Consider the following 24,078-nt stretch of genomic DNA (forward strand, 5'->3'; position numbering starts at 1 on the left):
CCTTACACTTAGCAACACGTTTAGTAACTAAGAAAAACAACTAAACGTGTTGATACCGCAAAACGTACCTCATTACAAAAGAAAAGGAAAGAGAATACCAATCAATATATTAATCGTACCTACTATATCAGTACCCATTATCACGAGCCACACAACACAGCGTCCCATCTACATTACCTGAGAGGATTGAACCTGGCACATCCGGTTAGCCGTGATGAAATGTTTACAATATCTATGCTTATAGCAGCTGACTATTACTGGGATGTCATTGAAGATCATAATATACGTGAATGTATATCAACTGCCGTGAAATCATTGATCGAATATCTTTTGTCGGGGACTGTGAATGCAGACTGCAGCAATACAACCATCTCGATGAACGACATATTCAACCTGATGCACGAGATGAAACCACTATAGAATGTTTCTAGTCACTTGAGAAGATAGGTATCACTCCGTGCAAAGACGAGCAGGCGAAGACGGATTACTTGGCACAGTATCAGCAGACGTCAAATACACGAAATGTACATAAAGTTACAGATGACAAATACACTGCAGCCTTTCCCTGGAAAATAGACCACCACCGACTTCCTACAAATTACAAAGAAAAGAACTGACATCACGATCCGCAGACTACATCAGGAACCAGATATGCTAAAGAAATATGGTGATGCGAATTATATAAAAGATCGATGATGCATTACAAACCTTAAATGCAGTCTACTATATTTCCCCACCACCATGTCCGAAAAGAATCATCTACCACTCCTGTAGTTGTGAACAGTCATCTGGACTACCTAGCTGCCTGGAGTCTACATCACTTTTGTTGAATGAATTAACGTCTATATTTGTGCAATTTCGACTGATTAAAAAAAGCTTTCCCACATGTGGAACTACAGAAAAATGACAGGGATGTAACCAGTTATCTGTGTCTCAGTGATCCCAGTGATCCTTATTCTCAACTATGTAGCAATTTTATTCGGTGTGACGTACTAACCGTTTACTCTTAACGCCACTATTCTCAGATACCTAGAATTAGACAAATCCAACAAAGCAGCAGATATTTTAAAGAGCGATTTGACAACACACTCACAATATTTCAAGAAAAAAGAGACATATTTGGATATTTCGTTGTCTTACGATGACGATAAGATGAGCAAAGTATGCAATATCAAGTGTAGCACAAATGAAGGCATCCATAAAATAATCAACAAATAGAAATACAGCAAATACATTAAACTGTTACGTGTGGCTAAAACGTTACAAAGAAAATACTTGCCCAGATGAGCAGTCCAGTTTTAAGTCCAAAACTACTACCAGATTATCACTTGTGAAACAGTTTCGTTGAAATGATTATGAAATTGAGGAAATTTCTATCTTAACCGTAACAGAAGTGTAAACATTCATACGATGTTGACTAGATTAGTAAGCCAAGGTAATTTTTTAAACATCATAAACATTAAAAAAAAATTCGATGAATATCGGTCACGTGATGTGTCAGTCCATCAGTAATACACGTATATTCACCAGACCATGGTGTTAAAATGGTCGATCACAAGCCTCTTTGATCATAACTAGATATTGAACATTATCTCTCAAATTCCTTTTGCCTTCTTTTTATTATATAGATCATCTTGAATTTCAAGCTTATTTTTTGTTGTACAGATCACCTTAAAGTTCAGGCTTTTTATTTATTATATAAATCACATTGAATTTCAAGCATTTTTGTTATAGATCACCTTGAATTTCAAGCTAAGTTAACACATACCTATTCGAAAAACTCGTGTCGTGAGTTCGACCTCCTTGTGAGAAGAATGTTTTCTATGCAGTAGTTCGTTCTCCTGATTCATTGTTACTTGCACAGAATGGACCAGTCCTGGTACACAATGCAGGGGTTCTAGTCATTTTTAACTTGACGTGAAAAAATGGCGTCTTTGAAATTAAGAATAAACCAAAAGAGGTATAGGATGTTCTAGATTACCCTTACTGAAATACAAAGGTTTTTTCAACCGACAACCGTTTATCGATTATTTGTATTTTACTCTATTAATCCGGTACTTTGTGGCTAATAAAAGAATTCGTTTGCCACTTCACTCCGACCACAAAATAGATCCACCGGTCCGAATGCAATGTGCAGTCTTTATTTTATATTATTAAAAATATCTGACAGGTGTGTTCCTGAAATAAATCTTGGTCATAGGAGTGGCCTATATATCGGGCCGCCTTGGCCGGACGATATTACGATAGGAATTTTATATGAAAATCTACGATAAGGTCCGAAAATCTGAGAAAACATGTAGAAAACATACTTGTTTAAACCTAAGGAATAGATTCTTTGCATTGGACCAGCAGCTGTGCTTAATTGTAATTTGAAGACAGTCTCTCAAGAATGAATTCACTGCGTCGGACCATCTTCAAAGCTTTATCGTCATCTAAAGCTCTATCTTTCAGACCTAAAGTCTCCTGGCTTGACCAGCTACTCCGCGTAATTGTGAACTCTTTGTCTCCAGATTCTTCAACTCCTAATCTCGCATGGAGACTGATGTATGAATTGGTAGAATTCAAGGCTTAAATCGATTAATGTAAAAATAGTAACTTTGAAAATATAAGATCCTTTACATTATTATCGTGAAGATTATACATGTAAAGGGGAGCATCCGTCTGACATGCATGTAATAATAGACGAGCGTTGATAAATATTTCTGGTAAAATTACACAAATCCTCATGTCAACACTTAAAATGACATCAGACAGACTTCAACCTGGGCTTTAGCAACGTTTAATGTACGAAAAAATATTTGCACTCGGAAAAAGCACAAATCCCACAGGGGTCCGTAACGGAGCAAGGGTATAATTATGGAGATTTTTGGAACTTCGTCAAACATTTTTAATGGGGTCTAAAAGTGTCAGGATAACCCACGGGTGTCAGATATTTCCGTATTTAAAAGCTGCAAACATACACAGGTCAGAAATATTTTCGAAATGAATCACGCAATATATCTTGATTCTACGGAAGCATTTAAAGGCCTTCAGACGCTCATACGTTTTATCACGTTACGGCCACGGAAGGATATAGTACACTCACGCGCTCTCGGGCTCGTGTCCGATGTATGTGTCAGCTAGTACTTAAGCTGGACGATCGAAATTCACAAAACTTAGCGAATTATTGAAAATATTCTATATTTTTAAATAACATTAAATTTCTTATGTTCATTACATGCAGCTAAGGAACACTACCGATATATTTGAAATACTGTTCCCTTCTGTGTTTCTGGTTAGGTTTTCTCGTATATATCTGCATTCAAGTTAACTCCTTCCGTGTAAATAAACCATAAGTTGTGTATAACTCTCAAAAAGTAGGTGTTTCGCAGTTAGAAGGTATCTGACCGCATTAATAGTGACTTTACAAATATGTTGATGTATATGTATAAAATATGTCCAATAATTTTCCAGTCAAACAATTCCGTCGCTGGAATCCCAAGCAAAATTAAAACAATGTAGATCAAGGAGATCTGTTTATTTTTCACATTTTTTTAATAAATAGTACATGTAAAATATATTACATTTTTGCTGCGCATGATTAAAGATTGCTACATTTTTCATTTTATTCTCTTTTCGACATATGGCAGACATCTTTTTCAGTTTTAAAATCAGAACGAGTTTAACAGCACATTATCCTTTATTCGTTATTTGTATTTATTACGAAGCTTTTTTTTTTTTGCAGAAACTCTATTCTACAAAAATGCCGCTCCAGGGAATGTAGTTTATACATAACCTTAAAAATAAATCAACAGGAATTTAGGGTTTTCAATTTCATGAGCATTAAATAATTAAAGTACTGAGTGTACAGTTGAGGAAAGGTGAATTATGTTAGTACATGTATGAAAAGAATCCAAACCAAAAAATGGCACATGCGCTAACAGCGCTTTGATAGTTAGAAGACTAACCATATCATCAATATGGTACTGCGATTTGGTGATATAAATACAGTTATGCATTCAAACCCCCTGTAAAGTAAAAAGATGTAAAGGTATGCAGCCAATAGTGAATAGTAGTAAACTACTGCTCCATTGGTAATTTTTCAAAGTATGTTGAACTATTTTCTACAGGGCATAAGTACTTGTATGTTTGCGATCAAGTCCCCGGGTGAGTAGTCAGTAACGAAAATGACGTCAGAGGTGGTAAATTATTCCGCATTGAACTACATTGTACAGCGGATAGATATGAAATAGCTGTGAGACAGTCTATTCCTGATTAAATTCTGCGCGGTGACATAAAGAAGGTGATTTTGATAAATCACATTCCAAAATACATCTCTCATGCCTTCTATGCCTTGTATATTTTGCCAATAGACAAGCTGAAACCGGAAGCAGATGTTTCTCAAGAGTATAATGGCGGGAAAATTGCTAGTGCATTTCATGTTGTTTGGTAATAAATGTAAATTTTGAGACATGTACTCGCAGAAGACTGAAAAAAAATGTCTCTGTAATCTGTTTACATATGCAATGACTACATGTAAATTGAAATAATCGTTCATGATTCCGTTATGCATTTTCCATTCTAGATTAAGAATAAAACAATTCCGTTCCGCCATACAAATACTGCACATGTTGCAAGCTACCGAATATCAGTGTCCAATATCATAAAATTGTAAACGTCTGAAAGTATGATATGCAAATCAAGATGCCACGGTGTTTCTATGCACAGAAATCTATCGAGATCAAAAGGAGTTTGAGCATTGGTTATTACTGTTGTGCACTCGTCCAATTGAAGTTAGTATTGTTCTCATCACTCTAAATAAGCTCATAGTATAAGTAATGGCATTGTGTAAAGAGCACGTGCAAGGACAGGTCATTTTATTTTGGAGGTGAGTAACCTGGCATCTTTAAATGAATTATATTTGCAACATCTCTGTAGGAAATAAATGTTTGACTAGATAAAGTCCGTTGGCAGCTACGAATAATCCTAGTCATTACTTTCCGTTTTTTGAGTATGTTGAAAGACGGTTAGATCATTTTTGTATTGGCAAGTATGGGACATAAGCCGTTAGTGTGTACATGTCTACAAAAAGTTGATGTACACTTCAATCTGACGTTACAGATGTCACGAAATATTTGTGCTTTTAGAAAGCACATGTAGGTCCTTTACCAGGTTTGTTTAAAAACTAAATATAAGACATCACAATAAAAATACCAATTGTACTTTTCTAAAACTTTGCACTTTAGTATGGTGTATCATTTTATATGGATTTTTAACAGGCCAAGTTCGGTCAGAAATGGACCAACCTCTCTCGGGCGCGGATTGGAAGAAACTATTTCACGTGACAACATTTCTGTAATTATTTTTAGAAATATATAATATTGATGTTATTGCGCGATTTTAGAGCCCCAGAGTGAACAATACGGTTTAGACTCTCTTAATACCATATGCCTAAGAACACGATAAACAATTACCTCCGAAATAATCCTAACATTTCCGCAGAACAGTAATAACATGTATGCTATATGAGTATGTATAGCTGTCCAAAATACATAGAATACTATAATTTCTACGTGATTCTGTATATGATTATGTCATGCAGCTCTCTGTTATCCTTTCAGATAAAATTAGAAAATATTACATAATGAAGTTAAATTAATTCGCCCCCTATGAATGAAATATCCTTATGAATGGAACTCTTTCGTCTTTGGTAAGGTAAACCTCAGTGACATAATACACACACTGTGTAATATGCAGAAATAAAGTAATAAATTATGCGAAATGTAAGATTTATTTAACAAAAATATACAACACATCGAATTAAAATTTTATCGAAACACTGAGACAATGTTTATGTTGTTTAAATGGAAACGGGATTCCAGCGACCACTTCGTTATAACGTATGACATCGGTATATAAATAGCTCACCAAAGAAGCACAGTTTCATTCAAACAAATGTCGATGCGCATTATTAATTATATGTTTAATAGAAGTATTCTTTGTACTAGGTATGATTTTGCATATAATACAATAAATAATGAGCACTTAATATGAATAATGTAAAATGGAAGCATAAGTTTTAAAAATGAATTCTTCCAGATCAGTTGCTATATGTACTAGGGGAGGTAAGCGCTGCGTGGAATTGCCACAGTAACGTGAGAAGAAAATTTTACGATTTGTATACCGGAACAGCGTACATGTTATGTTTTGCTACAGAAATAAGAAATAACGTTTACACTTACAATAGAAACTATAATATTATTTGATTTAACGGGCAATTTGTTTGTGTTTTTGGCAGTTTTTATACTAAACAAGTTCGTTTTAGAAACATTAAAGTAATATTGTAAAAGGTGCTTTAGGGGTTGGGGTGTGGGGGGGGGGGGTGGGGAGGGTGTAGATGTAAGATTTTAACTGTATTTCAGGTAATATTAAGATAGTGGACCCGTAATGGTAATGTTTAATAATTGCATCAACTTGATACAGTATTAAAGTTTACATTGTTTTTGCACTGTGTTGCATTTTTAAACAATTTTTAACGTGTCGGTTTATGTGTGTGTTTTTTTTTTAATTCTGTATAATTTATGTTATTTCCTCAAGCCCAATAGAGACAAATTTCACCATGATAACCACTGCGCAAAACGATCGCGAAGAATTCATTTTTCCAACTATTTTGATGAAAGTAAACCTCGAAATATTGCGTAACAATTATAAAACACAATATAAAACTATCGATAACATTTTTCTGGGAAGCCTCAAGTAAAAGGATTCAATCGGATAGAAATTACGCCCCAACACTGAAAAACTATAGCCTTGCTCTTTGCATTAAAAAAACAATGAGACACAAGTAAAACCTGCCTCTATTTCTTCCGCATTATGTAAACTAAAGAATAAATGCAAAATAAAGAACATTTACCACATGTAACTCAGCATTTTCAAAGATGTCTAAACGTTCACCCTTCTGTATCAGAGGTTAAATTCACTTTAAACAGCAATAAATGACTAATAAAATGAACAATTTCCGCTTTTGTACAACAAACCCAATAAAAAGTCTTGAAAAAAACAGTTTATCTTCCTAGGTAAAAGAAATAATAATGAAAACAAAAACGTTTGGTCCTTGTGGGGCTTGAACCTACGTCCTCCTGAAAACTAGTTAAAGTAGGTTTCTAGTAGGACTTGAATACTCTTCAAAAAGGAGGTACACTATTACGAGTCCATCAATTTCCTAACCATCGTATTAGGGAAGGAACAGGACTAGACCATAGTCATTAACAGTCCGGTTGGTAGCGGGGTTCGAACCTAGAATTTCCCTCAGATCGACAAGAAAATCGCCCCTTCAGTACTTCAGTGCTTTGATTTTTAATATACACACGGGTTGAAGTTTAAACGTTTGATGATTTTCCTTTCCGTATTCTGTGTTCAGGTTTTATTAGATATGTTATCCGGATAAATGACGTTATGTCATTATTTCCGGTTTATCAAATGTAGAGAACTACCTAAACAATAAAGGAAATAAAACCTCCATAGTCCAAACACTATAAACTAAGAAACATTTTCAACGTCATCTCTCGTATAACAACTTGAAAGAAGAAAAAACATCCGAAAATTGAGTATTGATGTAACTGTTTTCTAGTAGTTCGGATTTAAAGGAAAGCCATCTGTGTTTTTATTTCGCTCAGAAAATCTCCATAATGTGGCATAAAACTGGGCGCGCTTCCGCACAGCGGTGTCTTTAGTTTCAAGTAAAGTGTAATCATTAATAAATATATTGATATTTCATGCCTGATCATTATAGGTTATTAATTTTGTATGTGAATATATGCACGAGTTCTGCAGCGGTAATACTGCGCGACTTTAGGAGCGCAATATTGTCCGCGAAAGAACGAGTGCATGGACGTCACGCGATTCTTTCCATTACAACGTTAAGAAAACTTTCCACGTCCTATATTAGTCCAACTAATGACGTAATTATAACTTTCATTTCATTTCAGTCTGATAAATTACTACGTGCCAGTATCTGATAGGTCAGATTAATCAAAGTGTAAAAGTAAACAAAATGTTGCATAAATTACAAATTAAACAAACACACAATAGCAACAAAAATCTAAAGAAACGAGATTCGCAATAGGCGGACCGTCAGGGGAGGTAACTAGAGTCACGGATTGGGACTAGTCCGATATGAAAGCGTTCAACGTCATGATATGGAAAAATATTACACGATCGCGGTCCATTGAAACCCAATGGAAAATAATTTTTGGTATGTAATAATCATTATTTCCTCTTGTGTATTATTTACAATCGTGCATTGTATACTGACTATACTGACATAATTTTATATAAAACCTAAATGTTTGGAGCAACACTAACGAGTTTTTACATTGTTCACATTGTTTTATCGTTTTTGTTTTTTTTTGTGTTTTTTTTGTTGTTGTTTTTTTGTAGGTAATCGCTCTAATATCCATGCGATGATTATATTAATTGAAATGTTTTTTTTTATTTAATTTTCATTTTTAAAACCTCTTGTAAAATCCCTGCCCTTTCGGACAATTGGTATCAAAATTCACGAAAAAAACGATCATAATTACGGATAAATTGAATGGGCGGATTAAAAGAAGTAAGGTTCATTCTAATGTTTGAAATCTCAAGGAATTTTAATCGAACTTCAACTTCATACGTTAACTTCGCAAGAGACGTTGAAGGGGAAGGCGAAGGTTGAAATCTCAAACTCTCTATTTTCGGAACTTTTATGTCTGATTACTTTTTCCAAGAGTTAATCTCTTCAAGCGTTATATTTTTTTCTGGTCAGCAAATTTGTGTGCTCTCCTCCTGCAGTTTTCATACAACTGTAATGAAACTTGGTATATCAATACGACAGCAACATAAAGTGGACATGTGCATATTTTCAGGACATTCATGTCCGATAATTTTAAGAGTTATGGTCTTTTTGAACTTTGAAATATTACAGTTGTGTACTTCACTCTTATAGTTTCAGTCAGTTTGAAATGAAACTTGGTACACATCATCGACATGAAGTGGACATGAACATATCAATGTGATTTTTATATTTGACCAATTATGCCACCTTCGAAGAATACTGTTCTGCAGATGTCAGTCAGTTGGTCGGTCTGTAGACCATTCACTTTTGGGATGATAACCCAATAATGCTTTGGCCTAGTTATGAAAGTTGAAAGGAACGTTGAAAATGACCAGCAGATGATCCCTATTGATTTAGAGGTCAGTATATTAAAGGTCAAGGTCACAGTGACCCGAAACAGTTAAACAATTTCCAGATAATAACTCAAGAACGCTTAGGCCTAGGATCATGAAACTTAATAAGAAGGTTGATCGTGACCGGCAAATTACCCTTTTTTTAAGTTAGTAGATCAAAGATCAAGGTCACAGTGACCCGGAAAAGTTAAACCATTTTCGGACGATAACTTGAGAAATCTTTGGCCAAGGATCATAAAAATTAAAAGGGAGGTTGAACATGACCAGCAAATAATCCCTTTTGATTTTGTAATTTTGAGGTCAGAAGGTCAATGGTCAAGATCAAAGTGTCCCAGAACAGTTAAACGGTTTCCGGACAATAACTTGAGAACACTTTTGAATCATGAAACAGAGGAGGAAAGTTGAACATGGCCAGCAGATGTCCCCTGTTGATTTTAAGGTCAGTAAGTCAAAGGTCACAGTGATTCGGAACAGTTAAACCGTTTCCTGACGATAACTTGAGAATGTTTGGGGCTAAGATTAGCATGACCACTCCTATTGGTTTTGAGGTCAGTAGGTCAGAGGTCAATGTCACATGACTAGAACATTATAACATTTATTGCCAAATAACTAGAGAATAATGCTTTGATCTAAGGTCACATATGATATAGAGGTCACTTATGACTGGCAAATGACCATTCGTCAAAAGTTCAGTGCTCAGTGACAAAATAATTACTGTTCCTTTTGTAGTTACCGGGAATTTCGTGTTCTACGACCTTTTGCTTATTTGAAGTTGTTGAAATACTACAGCTACAGCACATCTTCTGCTACAGTTTCAATCCAATTGAAATGAAACACTTATGCACTCAAGTGCGCACATTTTATGTAATACGTAAGGATAAGCTCACAAACCAGCCCCCGTAAATGTGATTCGATTTTAATTAATTGTGGTAACATATAATAAATGAATACGATCGTGATTTTTAACAAAATAAAATTTACTCCCCTATCCTTCATTGATATGCGTTATTACATGACATTGGTCCATAGATTTTGCTATATGCCCTGACTATATTGAATACTAGTTTCTGACAATAATTATAAATCAAAGCTGAAAAATTCCTTCTAAAGTCTTTCAATAAAATTACCTGATTTTGTAAGACAACTTTCGTTCAATTTTCTTCCAATCAAATTGCAGTATTCATATTGATATATAGTCATCACTTGTGTCGGTGCGACGTTAAACCCAACAAAATAAATAAATAAATATAGTTATCAAAGGTTTTGCCTAAAATCCGAAGGCCGAGGACAAATAGTTTTGTTATTCAAGTGTTTTATAGCATGCCATAGAAATAAGTTCTAACAGTTAATTTTATTTATTCTCTTATAACTCAGTTAACATGTGTGCAATATAGACCGTTTATATGGCAAATCTATGGCCCGAATTTTATGAAAGTTCTTGTAATAACTATTGATAGTGAAATGAACTATGTAAGTTAAATGTGTTTCACTGTAATGTTTAAGTTTTTTTTCTGTATTTCAGAGCTGAAAGACGATTTGGCTGCCTTTTACTCAAATAGATACAGTACAATACCGCTGTCACCACTATTCGAGAAACACGACACTCCACTTGTAGATTTTTACATTTTGCCTGAAATGAATTTCATTGAAATACAAAAGAAAAAGCCAGCTTGGGAAGAGACTAAAACTCCAGTCAAATCGTTGTCGGACGTATTCAAGTCTGAAAAAAGTTGTGAAATATATTTAACCGCTGATGCTGGATATGGGAAAGCTGCATTTTCAAAATATCTTGCTATCACGTGGTGCCAGGCTCATCGTCCTGAAAAGAAATACACAAAATACTTCAAAGAAGATGCGATAAACGCCATGCGTGGTTTTGAGTTTTTGTTTCCTGTGTTTCTGCGGGATTCTTCTGATGATTGCAGCATTGATGATTTGATAGTAAAACAAATTGTGCAAAATTTGTCTCGGCCTTTCGCATTGACAATAGATTCTCTATAGGAAATTCTGCATCGCGAAAGATATCTTGTGATATTAGATGGTTTAGACGAGTGGATCCATCCCGAAAAGAAATGTGCAAAAGTGCCAAAAACGATCCCTCATCGTAATGCACGTGAAAAGTGTGTAATCCTAACCACGACAAGACCTTGGAAATTAGGTGTTTTGAATCTTAAAACTAGTGAAATAGATAAGAAAGTGGAACTAGTAAAACTAACCTCCGAGTCAGCACAGACATTAGAGGAAAGAGCGATTTCAAAAATAAAGAATTTGGATATTGCTGAAGCGGAAAAGCTGGCCAAACAATTGAATAAAAAAATCAAAGAAAATAAACTCGAAGATCTGGAATCCGTTCCCCTTCTTACGATGTATCTCATTTGTTTATGGTGTGACGATATTCCACTAGGACAGTCAAAGTGTGGACTATATGCAAGCATTATTGAACTCCTGCTGTCAAGAACTATAAGCAAGTATCCGGAAGTGGAACTAACGTGCGAACTCTCCCAGAGTGATATTCCACAATGCTTCAGTGAACATGAACATTGTACTAAATACTGCACATATCTGAAAGCTTTAGGACAATTAGCATTTGACACATTATTCAGTGAAACAAAGGAGAGCACTCTTGTTTTCAATACGTCAGTGGCTGATAAGTATCTGTCACCAAATTATTTGAAATTAAGTCTTGACTCGGGAGTATTAACACAAAGTACAATAAAGACATTAACAAAACAAATTTCTAAAGTTTCGTTTTCGCACAAAACAGTGCAAGAATTTTTTTGTGCATTGTACATTAGCTGTCAAAATGAAAGTGATATCAAAGAAATTTTTCTTAAGGAATGCAAAAGTTTGCAAAGTATTCTTGACATGTCGACAGTGTTTGTTTTCATCAGTGGAATCAATGCAGAAATCATTTCATCAATATCTCGCAATTTCATGCTAGTAATCAGTGAAGATAAGGTAACGAGCGAATACAGGACTTCGACTGATGAGGACTGTGACCCTCTGAAAGACATACAAGACATGTACATTTCTTGTATGAAAGAAAACACGAGCGACAAGGAACTCAAACTTTTCTGTCAAGATTTTTTCTTTAGTAAAGATTGTAAAGAAGAAAAATACTTTTCACATTTAACACGGCTTGTCGTAGATCTACACAATAAAAACAACATGGAGTCAATAAATATCAACACAGAAGATGGTCCTAGTTTACGTGAAATTATTGATTCTTGTTCACTCGACGAATTGTTCCAGATTAATAAAATATCCTACTGGGGTCAAGGTGAACAAGCGCAGCTTCCTGCACTGTTGAATAGGTCGCCGAAATGTGTCACTGTTACATCGCTTGATCTACCTGGTTCTTGGAGCCGTGAAATGTTGGAAACATTACAGAATAATTCTCTGTTACAAGCAATTTATATCCGAGGTTTCAAAATGAGTCACGATGAACTGAATGACTTTCTGAATTATATTATAAACAGAAAAACAATGACGGAGATTAGATTGAAGTGGTTATCGTGTATCGAGCATGATCGTTGGTCGTGTACTTTCAGTTTAGATTTTTGTCAGCATTCAGATCTAAGGAAGTTAGTATTAAGCGGGATACCTAATGTGTCACAATTGAAAGTTAATAGTCAAGTGAAACACGTGGTGTTGTCATATATCAATCTAGATGAAATGTCGCTGCCTCTTGACATGCTAAGTATTGAACATGTTTATTTGGACGGGGTAAACATGTCTGCTTCAACATTCCGTGATCTCGTTAAGGTAGTGGAGAAACTTGCACACAAAGTCACAGTAACAATATTCGCGTTTAAGATAAAACCGGAAACAGAGTTTGAAGACGTTAAACAATATATACGTTCATCTCAGAATTTCCGAGTTACGAAGGATAGTCCTACGTGGTTTGAGTTTGAAACAAAAGTTGAAAGTTAAGGTACTCAATAACTCGGGCAGATAGTGTCCATGTATATAAATATTATTCATAAAACAAATGTTACATGTATATACACACTGCATTTGACATTTGTGTGACATACATATGTGTACGTAATTAAATATAATGGCAGTTGCGTGTGATGAAAAAAAACATTGAATGAATTCTTGGAGGAAAAAATGGACATTCTTTTATACACAAGTAAGTTATTTTATTTGCTTTTATTTATTATATTCTAAAAAAATTTAATACCTTTTATCAGTTATATAGAATAGAGTCACGTCATGTTAAAAGAGGCCATCTTTCTGAAAACTGTTGTTTCATTAATTTAAAAGTTAATAATCAGATACTTGATCTCTGTCTCCAAATTGACCACAGTTACACTCAATATTCTTGGGTAGTTTAATGACATAGTGTTTTGCTCCCTGAAGGTATGAATTGGAAGTGGGGGGTGAGAGCATATAGTCCCCACCTTGTCCGTTCTTCCTTCTGTCTGTCCCACTTCTTACAGAAATGTTTGGTCAAAGTTTTATAAGCTTGAATCTCAGTACCCACCAATTGGAATGCATTGAAACTTCACACACATGTTCGCTGTCATAATGTGACATGCAGAGGACAGGTTCCATAACTCTGTTTTGAATTTTAACAGAATTATGCCCCTTTTTCGACTTAAATTCTTTTTGTTAAAGTTTTGCATGTAAGCTGGAATATCAGTACCTAATAATGGGAATGCTTTGAAACTTGACACATTGTTTACTGTCATTATCTGACATGCAATGCAGAAGTTCTATGACTCTGTTTTGATTTTTTACAGAATTATGCCCCTTTTTCGACTAAGAAATTCTTGGTTAAAGTTTTACTGGAAGATCAGTACCCACTATTGGGAATGCTTTGAAACTTCGCACTCTTGTATACTGTTATAATCTGATATGCAAGGCACAGGTTCCTTAACTCTATTTTGCATTTTACAGAATCATGCCCCGTTTTTCAACTTAGAAATTGTTGGTTTAATAATGGGAATGCTTTGAAACTTGACACATTGTTTACTGTCATTATCTGACATGCAATGCAGAGGTTCTATGATTCTGTTTTGATTTTTTTAGAGAGTTATGCCCCTTTTTTCGACTAAGAAATTCTTGGTTAAAGTTTTGCATGTAAGATGGAATCTCAGTACTCACTAATGGGAATACTTTGAAACTTCACACACTCGTTTAATATCATGATCTGACATGCAATGCACAGGTTCTATAACTCTGTTTTGAATTTTTACAGAATAATGCTCCTTTTCTCGACTTCGGTGCTAGGGGGCGTGGGCAGTGTTGCATTTTCCATTACTGCTCATGAACAGACTCAATCAAACCGAGTCTGCAATTTTCACTGTTTGCATTGTTCTCGGTGCTTCCGAGGGATCTACTTTCCAGATTTTATTAGATTTTTTTTGGTTGAAGTTTTGTGTATAAGCTTGAATCTCAGTACCCACCAATGGGAATGCGTTGAAACTTCACACACTTGTTTACTGTCATAATCTGACATGCAGTGCACGGGTTCCATCACTCTATTTTTGCATTTTACAAAATCATGCCTCTTTTCCGACTTAGAAATTTAAGGTTAAAGTTTAGTATTTTAGCTGGAATCTCAGTTACAACAAATGGGAGTACTTTGAAACTTCACACACTTGTTTACTGTCATGATCTGACATGCAATGCACTTGTTCCATAACTCATTTTTGCATCTTTACAAACTTTTGCCTCTTTTTCGACTTAGAAATGTTTGGTTAAACTTTAACTTAAAGTTTTGTATTTTAGCTGGAATCTCAATACCCACTGACGGGAATTCTTTGAAACCTCACACACTCGTTCATTGTCATGGTGTGATATGCAGTGGGCAGGTCCATAACTCTGCTTTGCATTTTTACAAAATTATGCCCCTTTTTTCGAGTTTTGTACTAATTCAGTAGAGCTAATTTCCATGTTTTATTTTTATACGCCCGTCTGATTATGGGAACGCCCTTAGAGGCGGGCGGGTGGGTTTAATCTACAAACTTTGTCTTGAGAACATCCTTTAATGCATAGAGGGATTTTATGTAACCTGTTAACCATTATGTAATAGAGTGTCCTGCGTAAGAACTTAGGTCAATATTACACTTAAGAGTTCAGATACAAGAATGACTTTATCCTGAGCATTTCTTCTTCATGCATGGAGAGATTTTAATATAACTTGACACAGATGTTTGCCATCAGAAGACGGAGTGTTATGCGCAAGAACCAAGTCCCTAGGTCTAATGTCAAGGTCACACTTAAGAAGTCAAAGGTTAAATTTAAGAATGACTTTAACGGGAGGATTTCTTCTTCATGCATGGAGGGATTTTAATGTTAATTAGGACAATTGTTTACCATCATGAGACGGAGTGTCATGCGCAAGCTTCAGGTCCCTAGGTCTAAGAAAAGGTCTCACTTTGAAGTCGAAGGTTAGATACAAGAATGACCACTTTGTGTGGAGCATTTCTTCTTCATTGATGGAGGGATTGTGATGAAACTTGGCACAATCATATGTGCAGTTCTGTAACAAAAACTTTTCTTCTAACAAGATGTCGACGGGCTTATTATGTGACTGTAAAGCTTATTCAAAACATTTTTAGTAATAAGACTGTTGAATAGTCGAGAGTTACAGCTCTCCGACAGCACTTTTCAAATACATTCTTGCTTTAGTAATGTATAAAATTTCTATCAAACATATTTCTCTTTGCTTCAGAATGGGCCATTTTATTGAATGGCGATGTCCGTTGAACTGGAGACGGAAAATATTCTTCATGCTAAATAGTGTTTTAATATGTAGCATTTTATTCTATATCTTTTTGAAATATTATTGTCTATCTTTTATATCTTTAACAAAGGATTGAAATACACGGGTTTTGGTTTAAACATATATTTTGGTAGGAAAGATGATACAAAGTGGATATTTGCTTGTTTTTCGTGAATATGGAATATATCTACGCGCTCATGAAAATATGAAAATTTTCTCACTTTGATGTGAGATATTCTATATTCACGAAAAACAAACAAATTTATTTTTTATTTTATGCTTAATTAAGTTGAGATAGGCATTTTGCAACAAATTTTAATCTCAGCGCGGGAAACAGACGCGCGTAAACGGACATAACGTCAGACGTGTTGGGACGTTAGAAAGACGCACACGACATAAAGTTCCATTTTATTTTATATTTTGCTGCATAACATTATAAAATTCTCATTAAAGTGGAATTATACGCATTTTTCAAGTAAAAATTGAGCTGAAATAGATGTCTGTGTAAAAAGAGTGGAGGAAATTAAAGCTTTTAACCCAATATACCAAACTCTTCCTGTTACCAGTATGAAACAATAACTTTCCAAATTTGACTTTTCTTATTTTAACTGGGGCAGTCTTTTTTAAGTAAAGTCAAACTGCATGCAGGAGTTACTTCCCTTCAACTTAAGAAATCTCTAACTATAAATAAGGGAGATAAATGCATAGAAGATTGAAGAAAAGAACTATTATTTTATTAGTCCGATTTCTTTATTTCTAAAGAATCAACTTCAAATACTTATGCGGCACTGTCATTAATTTAACACATTTAAATGCAGAGCAACCGAAATTGCTTTTATTAAACATTCCACCAAAAACACACTATTTGCAGTAAGTTGCGCATAATGTCACTTAAAGTAAACTAATTTGAATTGAGAAATATACTATAAAGAACAAAGTGCGACTACAATGTTCATCTTATTTTAAGGAAGTTTATAAAATTGACCTGTACGAAATTTTACAGCTGTAAAAGATCTGTATTTTTGTTCAAAGTTAGAGTCATGATAATTTCAATTTTACACCTGTAGATTTTATATAACTACATTGATTTTACAGCTGAAAATTTCAATTTACAGCTGTAAAACGACTGTAAAACAAGTAGAATTATGCAAATGAGATACAGCTGTAAAAATACTTACAGCTGTAAAAATGAAAAAGTTACAGCTGTAATTATGCCTAAAAGTTACAGCTGTAAAAATATAATAGGTGTTGAAAAAGAGAACATTATTTTAATGGACGAAAGCAGAAGTACAGAAAGTTTTAGGATGGATTGTAATTCTCTAGAAAGGGTAGCAATTACTAAACAAATGGCAAAATAAATGATCTAGTAAATAAAAAACAATATCAAATATGTTCCTAGTATAATAGCAATTGCAAAATTCAAGGGTAGGATACAAAGTAGAAACTATGCATCATATCTTGTTTATAAAACTTTCTATATCATGAAAACGTATGACATTCTTGTAATTATTTCCTTTAAACTTATCAGTTTCAAATAAAGAGTAAATTAATGCATTTGCTTACACATGCCTTTTTACAACTGTATTAGATAATTAAACATTTGCACTTACTCCATAATTGCTAAAATTCCAATATTTTAGATGATGTGGTGTCTCTGTGAATTTCAGTTATATCCCGCCAAAATGCTTTAAAGATGGCTGACAGTACACGTTTCCCTCCAAAAAAAGTTGCAACTGTAATTTTGAGACATGATCATTTTACAGCTGTAAATTTCGACTAAAATGTTTACAGCTTTATTTTGAGACCTGCAATTGTTTTACACCTGCATTAATCAACTGTATTTCTGATAATTCTCCACTTACAGGTCTTTTACAGCTGTAATTTCAAAATACAGGTCTTTTACAGACATTTTACAGCTGTAAATCGGGTCCTATTTTCGTACAGGTATACACAATGTACAAGTAGGTCGGCATTTACAGTGAGTGATATGCAGTGAGTGATATGGATTATATCTCACTGATAAAACACAGTGTTTCATCAGTTAGCATAAAATAATAAAAAAAACAAAAACAATCTAATATACATAACAGGATGTCACGTAAATGTCACCGCGTTAACAAGGCGTTCATTATGGTTAGATACCACCATTTGTTTTTCCATATACTTCCATTACACCAACCATTCTCTCGGGATTCTGCAGATGTTATAACATGAAAAAAGCATGCGTTATCCCTATAATAAATTGCTCTAAACGCACTAAAAAAATCTAATTTCGAATAATTCCCAGTACGTTACCTTTTTTGAATAAGTGGTCTCTGACCTTATATCTCGCGTTCAATGTTCTAGATATTTCATTTCTCCTTCCATTTAAGATCGATTCTTTAAATTGAAAAACAATTTAAAACTTTAAACACTACTGTTTCTGTTAAATCGACTTACTACTAAGAAAACTGATTTTCACATTCTTAAGAAAATTACTGATGTTGCTTTAAATTGTTTTAGTTTATGCACATCTGTATCATTATTTAAACGTCTCTGAGACTAGTATCTTCTGCATGTTTAATTAACTAATGAACACATGAGCGTATTCCTACACCAGTTTACCAGTCTACTAATTAGTACATAGTCATAGTTATTGTATCAACTTAGTGTTCGTCTGGCACATCTCGGTAATTCTCGTCTAGGTCGACATCCGGTGTTGGTCGTTTCCATGGATATATTTCCTGTAGCTGGTTCCCGTGATTCATCTGAGCGTCTCCAAATATTGTTCGGCCTTTGGTAGCTGTGTAGAGTAATATTGTTTTTACGTGGTTACATATTCGCAGTAAGAGAAGCATTCAAATAATTGTAAATTTCAATGTATATGATTTTCTTTATGTCTTTTTCAGGTCCAGTTTCCCCTTATACGTAAAAAAAGATTGCCGGTAATACTTCAAGATCAAAGATGAACTTCCGGTTGCTAGGCTACGCATACATTACCATAAAATACCTGGTATGGCAGCTTGTTTCCGGCAGATGGACAAAAGAAATTCACCACTAATACTTCACGAGCAAAGATGTACTTCCGGTGCCTAGGCTGCACACACCATAACATACTTGGCATGACCCCTTGTTTCTGGCTATTGAACAGGACTGTAATCGTATTATACCTAAACATTTGTGAGAAAAACTGCATTGAATATTTAATTTTTATTACCAGATACAAATCATACTGTTTTACTTACATTTATCGGTAAAGAAATGTCTTACTTTCACTTGTGTAAACATAGTGCTTTTGAACTCATTTTTCTACTAAGAAAAGTTAATAGGTAAAGTTTTGTATATAAATTAGTATTATGAGGAGGGTTTCAAATAGTCACGCGCGCTGTCATAAGTCAACTTCATTCGAGAAAGAGTTTAATTTGGCTTCATTTTGTTGTTAAATTCTAGCAATGTTAAAGTGCTATTTTACGATATTTAGTTTAAAATTGCCGGGAAATGGCTGTTTTATAGCATACATCTATACTGTTGCAAGTGAATTTGCTGTGTTTGACATACCATACGGCAAAGAAGTTGCAGAATTTTGTATGGAGTAGTTTAAATATTAAATTCATTTTGTTTTAACAAAGAAATATATTGTGAGGCATGATTTTATGTTGTTATCAAAATCACGATATGTTTGCATAGCACTATACTATAAAATGTAATATTTTCACGGAAAAATCCCTATTTATTTAATATGACTTGTAGTCCCTCTGTAGAAAATTATTTGTTTCTAGCAGATAGCATTCATAATTATACTAGGAAGAACATTAATATTTCCGAAAACATTGTAATGTCTGTAGAGGACTTTTAATAACTTTGATTGCAAAAAAATAAACAACATAAAACTGTGAATCATTTTTGTTTCAGATGATTGTGATAAAAGTCTTTGATTAAACAGTAGATGAAATCTTTTCTATGAAGACTACTTGTTTTGTTAAATTATTGGAGTCACTTAATGAATGGAATGACTAATTTTTTATCTCTACGAACATGTTTATACAGATTCACTTATTTCTACATGTGAAACGAAAAGACGTTGCAAGAGAAATAATCATTTCATCAACAAACGTTGGTATTACATCGCAAGAAAAGGGGACTGCAGACTATATAATAAATACGACACAGTTACTTTACAAATATAACAATACATGAAGGTGTATTTCTAAAGGAAGATAATCGTTTCCTAAGTTCTGAATTATAGCAATTACCATGTGTATATATATATTTGATACACTATGGTACATATATGGTCTGTACGCCTTAGGTAATTTGTATTATGTAAAATCTTTTTTGAGTTAGATAAACCAAAATTAAGACAGTACAGGCTATATTTTCTACCTGAATTTCATAAAACGTTTGCTAGAATGTTTGCACTATGTTGATTTCAGGACTGGATGACAAGAAGTTTTAAACAGGGTCACTAGCTCAAATCATACAAAATATATGTTAACATTCTAGAGGCGATGTTTTTTCTGCTTGAACAGGCTATGTTTTTCGACGAATTTGAATAATTCGGAAAATCTTGCTAGATGGTCACAGAATGAACATTTCTTCAAATCTTTTTTTAAATTCAGCTTGTTGTTTCTGAGAAGATTTTAAGCTTGACTATACAAAGTATCGAGAGCTGTCCTTCTCGGCCCGGTGTCGGCGTCCTTCCGCGTCCGCACCTTGGTTAAAGTTTTGGCGAACTTTCTATTTATCTTTGTAATTACTTGATGGATTTGTTTCAAAAATAATTATTTTACGTCAACACCTTCATCATATGGCTCAACGGCCATAACTCTCACACCACTATTTCATGAATTATTCCCCTCCTTTTATTTAGGATTTCAGGTTATAGTTTTGATTCACTTTCAATCTATCTCAGTTATTACTAAACAGATTTGATTCAAACATAAAATGTTAGTTCCACATCATCACCCGCATCACATGACACAAGGTCCATAACTCTAGCAGCAATTGTTTATGAATTATGCCCCTTTTACTTAGAATTTTAGGTTAATTTTGATGCATTTTCACCATATCTCTGTAATTAGAGAGGATTTAATTCAAACTGAAAATAGTTGTTCCACATCATCACTCACACCATATGACACAAGGGCCATAACCCTTGTACCAATATTTTATGAATTATCTCCCCTTTTATGTTAGAATGAAACTTAATGTTATTTTGATGTTGATTTATCTGCTGGGATTTCTTAAATCATTTAAAGAAGTGAAAGAATTTTCAAAATCAAATAAGGATTAAGAAAGTTATCAGCATTGAAATATTCGGTCAAAATGACAGCCAAAATGTTTCCATTGCAACAAAAACAAAATGGCGGATTTATTAAATTTCTACACACATTTATGAACTATATTTACTTATAACTGTAAAATAATTTCTTTACATTTTCACGCCCGTATCTGAAAGTGCGTGGCGTATTATGTGAACACCCTTGGCGGTTGGGTGGCGTCCAAAAGTAAGTTCGCTTTCAAAGTAGGAAGTTTTCATCCGATCTTTACCAAACTTGCGGACAATGTTTGTGTGCATAATATCTCGGCCAAGTTTGAAAACCACTCACATCTCCCCAGGATTTCTTGGATTATGGCCCTTGAATTACTCGAAAAACTGCCACTTTAGCCTTGTGCGCTCTCTAAGTCGAACAGTTTTCATCCGATCTTCACCAAACTTGCTGACAATGTGTGTTGGCATAATAACTCGGCAAAGATCGATTACCACCTAAATCGACCCGGGCACTCTTGGATTTTGGTCATTGATTAACTTGAAAATCTGCGTTTTTAGCCTTGTCCGCCCTCTAAGTCATACAGTTTTCATCTGATCTTCACCAAACTTTATGACAATGTTTTTGAGCATAATATCTCGGCCAAGTTCGATAACCACCCAAATCTCCTAAGGTACTCTTGGATTTTGGCCCTTGAATTTACGTAACTGAGTATTTAGACGGGTGTATTTTGTAACAGTCTGGAACTCTTTTTCCCTTTGGCGCAAATGCTCACCTCTATGAGACGGAAACCTCGGGTCGCTATCTCAAAGGTCAAGGTCAATCTTTGGGGGTCAAAGGTCATTCTAGAGCTTGTCCAGGCTGTAACTTTGCCATGCATATTTAAGCAATCCTTTTCATACGCTCGTTTGAAAAAAGGGACGTATTATTGGAACGCCCCTGGTTGGTGGGCGGGCTACGTCCACAAACTTTGTCTCGAGCATATTTTCTTCATGCATCGAGGAATTTTAATATAACTTGGAACAAATGAAAAATGTTCATCATGATGAGACGGAGTGTCATACGCAAGAACCAGGTTCCTAGGTCTAAGGTCAAGGTCACACTTGAGGTCAAAGGTAAAATTCAATAATGACTTTGTCCGGAGCATTTTTTCTTCATGCACGGAAGGATTTTGACGTAACTTGGCACAATTGTTCATCATTATAAGACGGAGTGTCATGCTCAAGAGCCAGGCCCCTAAGTCTAAGGTCAAGGTCACACTTATAGGTCAAGTGATACAAGAATGATAACATTGTCCGGAGCATTTCTTCTTCATGCATGGAGGAATTTTGATGTAACTTTTTTTAATATTTACCACTACGGGTCGGAGTGTCATGCGCAAGAATCAGGTCTCTAAGTCTAAGGTCAAGGTAACTCTTAGAGGCCAAAGGTCAGATACAAGAATGACCTTGTCCGGGGCATTTCTTGTTCATGCATGGAGGCATTTTGATGTAACTAAGCACATTTGTTCACCATCATCAGACAGAGTTTCATACACATCAACCAGTTCTCTAGTTTAGAATTACTTCCCTTTGTTGTTACTATGTATAGCCTATTGTAACTTTTTTTATTACTGGTCGCAGGGACCACTTTTCTTTAGTACAACATGCATGTTACATCCAATTTTAAGATGCATTTTGACCTATCGCTACCTGGTAAGGATTTTTGTGTGGACTTTTTTAAAGATGAACTTCCCTTTGTTATCACTATAAATAACTTATATTGTAACTTTTTTTTTATAATTGACCATAGGGAAAAACCAAGACCACTTTTCTTTGGTACAACATAGATATTACCTTCAAAGTTTACGTGTATTTTAAGGTGTCTATCTCTACCTGGTAAGGAGGTTTTGTGGACTTACAAAAACAAACGAATTACAAGAATTACTACGCAGCCACAGAATTAAAGATACACTTGCTAGTGTTAAGAAATTTGCTATGACGGGCGTATATTGTGCCATTCTGACACTCTTGTTTCCAGTTATAATGAAAGATGTTTCTTACACTCAAGAAACACATAAAATTAACCTGTTTGAAAGGAAATTTGCTAAATAAAAAAATCAGCAGTGTGTAAATGACGCCATAAATACACAAAATGGCTGCCTCCATTAACAACAATTTACCTTAATTTCAAACTGCCATATCTCTTTCAATAATGGTCCAATTTTAAAATTCTTACAGTGTTATAAAAGATTTGAGGATGGTTTTCATATGAAATTAACTTAATGTCAGGCATTCCTTGTCCTTTAAAGTTAATTTTCATGCATTTTCACTATATCTCTTTTATTACAGAGAGGATTTGATTCAAACTTTAAATGGTTATTCAATGTCATCACTCAATCATATGACACAAAGACCATAACTAGCACCAGTATTGCATGAATCATTTACCTTTTTTACTTAGAATTTCATGTTAAAGTTTTGGTGCAGTTTCACTCTACCTCAGTTATTACTAAAATGATTTGATTCAGTGTTAAAGTAGTTGTTCCACATCATCACATACATCACATGACATAAGATACATCTCTCTTGCGCCAATATGTCATGAATTATGCCCACGTTTTGCTAGATTTTTTTCTAATGTTTTGGTACTCTTTATCTTTATCTCTTTTATTACTTAATGCGCTTGACACAGACTCAAGCTATTGCCCAATATCTTCATCCACATTGAAGTCATTAAACACTCCAGTGACAGCTCAAGCTTCCTCATATGTGCAGTCACAAGTTATCCAACAGTGAAATTGTCCAGCGCGCTGTCTCCTGTGACAATTCTTGTTGAAGGTTTTCCTTCCGTTGCCATTGCAACCTAAGTTATGCGGGAAGCACCCTTTGAAATTGAATCTTGTCAATG

General features: G+C 34.6%; 1 protein-coding gene across 1 annotated transcript; it reads left to right on the forward strand.

Annotated features, from left to right (window-relative positions):
• Positions 1-9,586: 9,586 nt before the first annotated feature.
• On the forward strand, positions 9,587-20,277 carry LOC123538897 (uncharacterized). The gene is made up of 4 exons (XM_045323307.2): positions 9,587-9,647; positions 10,727-10,914; positions 11,206-13,339; positions 18,829-20,277. Exons 1-3 carry the CDS (start codon positions 9,587-9,589, stop codon positions 13,135-13,137), a joined length of 2,181 nt encoding a protein of 726 aa, XP_045179242.2. The 3' UTR covers positions 13,138-13,339; positions 18,829-20,277.
• The last annotated feature ends 3,801 nt before the right edge of the window (positions 20,278-24,078 follow it).

The sequence above is a fragment of the Mercenaria mercenaria genome, unplaced genomic scaffold (assembly GCF_021730395.1).
Source record: "Mercenaria mercenaria strain notata unplaced genomic scaffold, MADL_Memer_1 contig_1916, whole genome shotgun sequence".
Classification (NCBI taxonomy): domain Eukaryota; kingdom Metazoa; phylum Mollusca; class Bivalvia; order Venerida; family Veneridae; genus Mercenaria; species Mercenaria mercenaria.

Coding starts and splice junctions, on each gene's coding strand:
- LOC123538897 (XM_045323307.2), top strand. CDS start 9,587: ATGAAACAGAGGAGGAAAGTTGAACATGGCCAGCAGATGTCCCCTGTT. Junction 9,648..10,726: donor CCCTGTTGATTTTAAGGTCA/GTAAGTCAAAGG, acceptor TCTGTATTTCAG/AGCTGAAAGACGATTTGGCT. Junction 10,915..11,205: donor CAGTCAAATCGTTGTCGGAC/GTATTCAAGTCT, acceptor GATTCTCTATAG/GAAATTCTGCATCGCGAAAG.